General features: G+C 36.6%; 1 protein-coding gene across 1 annotated transcript; it reads right to left on the bottom strand.

The window, feature by feature from the left end:
• Positions 1-5,821: 5,821 nt before the first annotated feature.
• LOC143598877 (cytochrome P450 94B1-like) lies at positions 5,822-7,487 on the bottom strand. The gene has a single exon (XM_077076975.1). The coding sequence runs from the start codon at positions 7,435-7,437 to the stop codon at positions 5,941-5,943; it is 1,497 nt and encodes a 498-aa protein (XP_076933090.1). The 5' UTR covers positions 7,438-7,487; the 3' UTR covers positions 5,822-5,940.
• Between the last annotated feature and the right edge of the window lie 244 nt (positions 7,488-7,731).

The following is a 7,731-nucleotide window of genomic DNA, read 5'->3' as shown; positions in this document are numbered from 1 at the left end:
ATTTGAGATGTAGAGACCCTAGAAGGTTTAGGAAATTCTACTTTATAATCTAGATGTTAAATATAGGACTTAGAAGAGGATGATCTTGCAAACCTTTGTGATATTGATTTAAAATTATTATCTTCAAATTCTATTCCTATATTACATTAAAGTGTTTCTATAAGTTTGTTTAACTTATGTTTTATTTGTGCTTGTTTTTTTATTGCTTTATTTATAACCTGATTTTCTGGAAATGTTATTTCTTCACATTTAACTGATCTTCTTATGGAAATATTTGACTTTCCATAATTTGTTTCAATTAAATTTGTTTATTCTTTTGCATCTAGCATTCATTGTGTTTAATAACCTATAGTATATCTTATAACAAATACAAATTATTTCTGAACCCTGGGCGTAATTATATCCATGATTTTTTACATATAAAGTTAAAGCATCATCTATATTTTATCAACTAAAGAAAAATATATGTCTGAATAAACATCAAATATATTGGACCATGTGCTAAACTGGTTTCTGTAATGCCCATTAATGATTGTTTCCAATTTAGATTACGAGCATCTTGTGATACTGCTATAAACTTTCCGGTAATCCTTGTAAGGTTTTAAAAGCAACTTTGACTAATCCAACATGAATTAAATTATAATCTTTTTTGTACCTGGTTAAATCATAAAGGTTTAAGAGTTTTATTATCATGAATTCTTTGCTGACTGACATAGCTTCTTCAGTTGTTTTAACAACTTGTTTCCAATTTAAAAAATTATCAAAACTTCCAATTTGGTATATAACTCTTGTATTAATATGAGAAAATTTCCATTTGTACAATAAATCAAGATTTTTTGAATATCATATTCCTCATTTATACAGTTTTTTACAGTAATTTTCTTTTTAAAGAAATTAATCATTTTTTAGTTTAAGGTTTTGAACCACAACACATACCCCCTTTAAATCCATAGCTCTGATACCATTAGTAACAGAGTAAGAATGGCTTTGATACCATTATATTATATTATGTTATGTTATGTTTTGTTATATTATATTATATTATATTATATTATATTATATTATATTATCATTCCGTTGTACATGTACCTTCACATTGTGATGGTTGGGCCCGTACAAGGTTGTGGGCAAGGCATATATCACTGCAATATTTGGGATTTGTTTTTTTTTTGCAGTACTTGCTGACGGGCAGGCACTATAACCTTGCACACACGATCGCCGACTACTTTGCCCTATACTTGCACAGGCAGGTCCGAGGGTCGTTGCTCAGTGGACAATACGCCATGCAAATTGCGATCAGTGTGGGCTACGCTATGTGGATCCTTTGTCTATGGATTCTGTCATACCCCAACCTAAAGCGAAAATTTCGGGGTGCGAACCGTTGGTTTACCGCTCACAATGTACTATCATGCAATATAAAATGTGACAATATCTAATTAATTATTTTAATTAACTATTTATCAAGTTTAAAGAAATTACAAAATAATCCAAAACAAAAGCATAAATAGTCTTGTCATTAATTGTAATTTTATAGGCATCTCTAAGTGTTCTTCACCTTAGCTTCAAACCAAATGATAATCTACAAATGCATACAAAATAACAAGTATTTGTCAACACGGGGTTGAGTGAGAAAGTCACCAGCTTCTGGATACAATAAATATATATATAACCAAAAACTGTTATTGTGAAGATAAACAATCAAACCATGAGCAAATAGTTGGTGTCGGTTAACCAATGCCTAGCGAATCGGACTTTGGCTACTACAACGGTCATATGTTCATACTATAAAAAGATTATGATGGACCTCTCCGAATGCGATAAATAAACAATGAGCAAGTAGACAAGTAACAGTTAGTCATTCAATTGCACACAAACAATAAATACAGTTTGCGATTGAGAATAATATGTAACATAAAAGTAGAGTTTAGTACGCAAAAGTCCCTAAAACGTTTAAAAATAGTAAAAAGTGGGGAATGACTTCTCACCTTGAAGAGTGGATTAATGAGATGATAAGATATCGATTTAAACTTTTCGAGACACACCGACAAAAGTTCCTAGGTTTTAAAGATAATATTAATTAATTAGAATGGAATAGTAACACGACTCATGATGGATTTGGGTCTCGTTTGGGTTGTAAGTAGGATTAACATATTAATTATGGCTTATTATTATTATTATTATTATAAATAAAGTATATATAATATGTATATATGTATAAAGATTATTTAAGAACCAAAGATTCGGTAAGAGAAAAATAATAATCGAGTTCAGGTTATCAAAAATAACATTTAATTGGTATTAAATATGTCTAATTATAAGAGTAAAGGATTAAAATCAATAAAATCCAAAAACCGGGTCTAGGGGGTTCGAACCTACGCCCTAGCTTGTCCATAGCCTTAACCAAACACGCACAACCATCATGCTAGTGCATTAAGTTGTGAATAACTTTCCTTTACAAAAATATAAGAACAGACAACATAAACCTAACTTTCAAGGATAAACCATAGATCCCAAATCTGTCCAATTGATCAACACATACCCTTTGTCAATCAAAATTGACAGAGGGCTTTCATTATACATTGTATTCCGAACCCAAAGCACACAATAATTACCTCAGTTGAACAGGAACTGAATGATGTCAACGAGTTAGGGTTTGCGGCTCAAGCACGGCTTTGAAACAGGTCTTAAGCGGCTTAAACGTTGCAATTAGTTTAGGGGTTTGTGTCGTCTGGTAGTAGGGAACATATGGTACTCGTTAAGTGATTTATACTCATGTATTTATAGCGTATATGATCTAGGTTAGCCGCGATTGAAATTCGCAAAAATCATTGTCAAATTGATATTGTTTTCCATAATTAGAGTGTCGGTCTATGCGTTTGCTGCACAAGGAATGATTTGATCAATTAATTATCTGATTTGTTCGGCCGAACATTGAGGTTCACGCAAGGGGGGGTCTTTTCGGTGACAGGATTAGGGAAGAAAGGAGGGTAAGGATTTTATGTGAATTTGCAATCTGGTCCTTTGTCTTGAGAGATGGGTGCAAGAATGGGTTAAAGTTTAGTTAGGGGGTGTTTGAGTATTAAACTCAAAGTTATATAAATAATAATAATAATAATAATAATAATAATAATAATAATAATAATAATAATAATAATAATAATAAACATACTACACCAATTTGGATTACCCAAACACGAAATCCGAAATGTTACATATTCCGCCAATTTCCCTGCGCCATCTGGATTGCTCTCGGGCTACGAGCATGCATATATCCCGAAGATTGACTGGCACAACCGTCTCATGACTGCTCAGGGGGGCTCTCGCTTACATCCTGGTCCCACTTGTCAACCCTCTGCCATTAGTGGCGTCGGAGATGCAGATGCAGATGCAGATGCAGGACATTGCGAATGCAGAGGACGTTGAGCATCCAAACAAGCCAACTGATGTACGTTTTATTAGCATTTAAATTTGTTTGTTTATTCTGATTATTAATGTTAAATTATCAGGTTGATATTAGCCGCTAGAGCCGCAGCACGTAACGCGTACATATCGCTCAGTGCTTTTGGATGCGGCCACTAAAGGCCGATTATGGAGCTTAGAGCAAAGGATGTTACAGCTCCAGCGTTAGATGACCTGGATGATAGAGCGGTAGGTCGTCTGACAGTATGATGAGTAGTACAGACTACCACTGCCACATTTTTACCACAATGCCAGCACGTTAGGTGACATGCGCCTACGTGACGATGGTGGTGGTGATAGATCGGGTGTCAGGCGCAGACTTGGCAACCCTTTAGATAGATATTTATATTATGTTATTATATGTATGAACTCGTTGTAATGGTTTTGTATGTATATAAATATCGGTTTATTCGTATTGTTGGTTACTGAAATAAAAAAATTTGTTTTTTTTAAGATAAATTAATAAAAAAATAAAAAAAGACAAAAAAAATACGTCTTTTTGGAGGCACGACTTAATACGCCACGGATTGTCCTATCCGTGGCGTATTGACTGACGCCTCTTAAAAAGACCGGTGTATATAGAATACCCGTTCCTAGAATACCTTGAAAGATAACGAGAAATATAAAAGCCCTAATTCCTATGTGACCCTATCTAATGATTTCACATTTCACGCATCTCATAACACATAGAATAAAATATGCATAGATAAGAATGACTCAACACTTAAAGTATAATTTTACTCGGTATAATTCACTACTATGTTAAAGTAAACAGAATGCTTAAGAGCAATCACAATAAATACTCTATAATCTGTGAGTATGTACTATATTTGTTAGAGTGTGATTGTAAGAGCATTCACGTGTTATCCGTCGTATTTTGTGATGTTTTTATAATGTAGGGAGTGGTTTGAGTTGTTGAGTTGAAAAAGAGAAAATGAAGTGATTTTTCTATATATTGAAAAATTTTTCAAACCCTATAATTTTTTTTAACATACTCTGAAATTAACTGTGAGTGTATGAGAGAGAAAATATAATTAAAAATTTAGTTTTTTTAACATCTTATCCCTAAGGTAGCGTTTGTTATGTGGTAATGACAGATGGAATGAAATGATTCATTACGTGGGAATGAAAAAAGAGGTGTTTGGTTGCACAATGTAATGGAATCATCCATTACATATGGAATCTCATTACATATGGAATCTCATTCCATCAAAATCATTCCTTCCCACCCCCCTTCTTTTTTTTCATTCCATTCCTCATTCAACATACTTTCTCAACAACACCATCATCTAACAACAAACACTGCCACCACCACCGCCACCGTCACCACCACCACCTCCGCCGCCACCACTGTCGCCACCACCACCACCTGACCACCACCGTCGCCATCACCACCTCCACCACCACCACCTTACCACCAAAGCTACCACCGCCACCATCGTCGCCACCCGACCATAACCGCCACCACCACTATCACTGCCTGGCCACCACCACCGTCATCACCACCCTACCACTGCCATCACTACTAATGCTACCATCGCTTGATCCCCACCACCATAACCACCACCGCCGCCTGGCCGCTAACACCACGACCGTCGCCACCGCCACCACCATTTTCATCTCCAGAGCTACCAGCACCGTCGCCATTTCAGTTTTTTTTTTTTTTTTTTTTAATAAAGCATATATTTTGGTATAGGAATATTTTTATTATTTCTATTTCATTCCTAAAAAAATTTTTATATACCAAACAACATAAAGTAATTATTCATTTCATTCTCATATGTTAACCAAACAAGACAAATGAATGGTAATGATCCATTTCATTCCTTTGTCTATTCCATTCCTTCTCCCATTCCATTCTCCCTTCATTTCATTCCTTTCAACCAAACATACCCTAAGTTTAATTCTTAATTAAAAGTTTGAAATATCTAATTAATAAGTTTAAATTTGTTTAAAAGTTGTATTAAAATTGTTGGCATGTTTATCTTGTGAGTTAAAAGTCCATGTAGGTTTGGTTTTAGTTTACTTTACTTTTAAATAGCATTGTAGGTTTTGATTCAAGGTACATATATGCAATTTACAGAAGTAACAAAAGCTTGGTTTTTGGTCGAGATCTTGTTCTTCAATTCCCAATTTTTTCGTCTTTGTTTCCGTGATTTCGTGGATTTGAACTTTAAGTTGGGGCCAACATCGGTTTACACACGTCATATGTAACTAGTTATAGAATAGTAAAAGATGATCTTTAAAAAACCAGTAGAAACATTATTTGAACATGAAAGTATGAAACATCTTTAAAAAATCATGTGCTGTTACGAATGCGCCACACTTTATTATCTTAATAATTCATTAAACAGTTATGTACTTTTTATCTAGCTAAACAACGTTTGATTTTTAATATATTAATACATGAACTTATAAACTATATATCTTTCATATTGGATAAAATTAAGAGAGAAAAAGATATAACATGTGAAGCCTAAATTACAAGTCCGAACCACTCCTCCTACGAACCCAAACTTTGAACCCACCATCCATGTGAGCCGTGAGCAATGGCACAAAAGCCGGTTCTTTCAAACTAATCGGTTCAAGCTCGAACCGGCTTAGAACCGAAGCCATCACATACTTCATCTGAATAAACGCCATTTCTTTTCCCAAACAAACCCTTGGACCGCCTTGAAAAACTGGAAATTTATACGGGCTTTCCATTTTAAAACCGCCCGGTTCTGTAAACCACCGGTCCGGTCTAAACTCCAAACAGTCTTTTCCCCACAACGTTTCCATCCTCCCCATACCATATGGGAAGTACATCACCCGGTTCCCCTTGTACACTGCGGTCCCGTCTGGCAACACGTCAGCTTCTGCCGCATGCTTCGAGTCCCACACCACGGGCGGGTACAACCTCATTGACTCGCATAAACACGCTTTCAAATAATCCATTTTTTTCAAATCTTCAAAAGTTAGTTTACCTTCATGAAATGTGACATCTTTTATAACGTCTTGTTCAACACTCGGGTGACGTGTCAACAGCCAGAAGAGCCACGTCATCGCTGCAGATGTCGTGTCTCTTCCGGCCATTAAATAGCTTATTACCATGTCCCGAACGAGCTCGTCCCCATGACCCGAGGATATAAACCGCGATAACAAATCCCTATTATTCTCGCTTACGTCCATATGTTCTCGCCGCTCGCGGATTATCTCATCCACCGCACGGTGAACAACACCAACCGCTTCTTTTAGGTGTCGCTCTCGTCCTATATTTAACAACCTCTTTACTTTCCACACCCAATTCGCGGGTGCCATGCCACGCATGGCGCTTGCTCCCGCCGCTACATCAAATGCTGATACCAGCGGCGGGACAGCTCGGGTGTAATCCAAACAACACGGATCCCACCCGAGCGATATTTTACAAATGGTATCAAAAGCCAACCTTCTAAGGACATCTTGCATATCCACCACCTCTCCATTCTCAACCGCATTTTCGAGTAACGGAATAAGCCTTTGGTTCACTTCTTCTTCAAGAACACTAACCACGAACTCGCGCAATGATTTTGCGCTAAACTCGTGGCTCGCTAACTTGCGTTGAGTGCTCCATAACTCTCCATCAACATTGAATATTCCGATCCCGAGAAAGTCACCGAGGAGATCGGTAAACGGTTTGCCTTTTGGGTAGTTTTCGAACTGTGTTTTAAGAATGTGTTCGATGTTTTTCGGGTTGGCGGTGACAATCATTTGGTTCTTTGGGCTACCAAATCGATTCAAGACGATGGTTTGCGACGGTGACTCGGATAAGAGGTCGGTGAACCAGTGGATGAGCCGGTGGCTGTTCCGGCTGAAGGAAATGAACGATCCAATGAGTGGATATGATTTATGGCCATTATTATCGGTGGAGGTGGATGTTATTAGTATTTGAAGCAAAGGAAACAAGAAGAGAAGTGAAAAAACTAGAGACAGACCGTGGATGAGAGAGAGAAGAAACATGATGGATGAGGGTGGTGGTAGATGGTGAGAGGGTGGTAATAAGGTTATATATAGAGATGATGAGATGAAGTGTAGTAGAGAGAGAGAGAGCATACAATACTTCAAAAGACTTGAGGTTTAGTTTTGATAAGGACAAGTTATTATTTAAAACATGATTTTCATGCAAGCCGCAATATCTGGTGTATATATTTTTGCCACTACAAAAACGTGCCTAAATATATTGAATATGAACATTTTTTCTTTTTTAAACACATAAGGCCCAAGCGTTTGAGGTGGGCATCTAAACCGATTAAC

The sequence above is a fragment of the Bidens hawaiensis genome, unplaced genomic scaffold (assembly GCF_021521415.1).
Source record: "Bidens hawaiensis isolate Kalapana, Puna unplaced genomic scaffold, B.hawaiensis_p1.1 tig00051158_1, whole genome shotgun sequence".
Lineage (NCBI taxonomy): Eukaryota > Viridiplantae > Streptophyta > Magnoliopsida > Asterales > Asteraceae > Bidens > Bidens hawaiensis.
The sequence above is the reverse complement of the archived record's forward strand: the minus strand, read 5'-3'. Positions and strand labels throughout refer to the sequence as shown.

Bases quoted from the DNA above. Each gene is read 5' to 3' on its own strand.
- LOC143598877 (XM_077076975.1), bottom strand. From the start codon at position 7,437: ATGTTTCTTCTCTCTCTCATCCACGGTCTGTCTCTAGTTTTTTCACTT.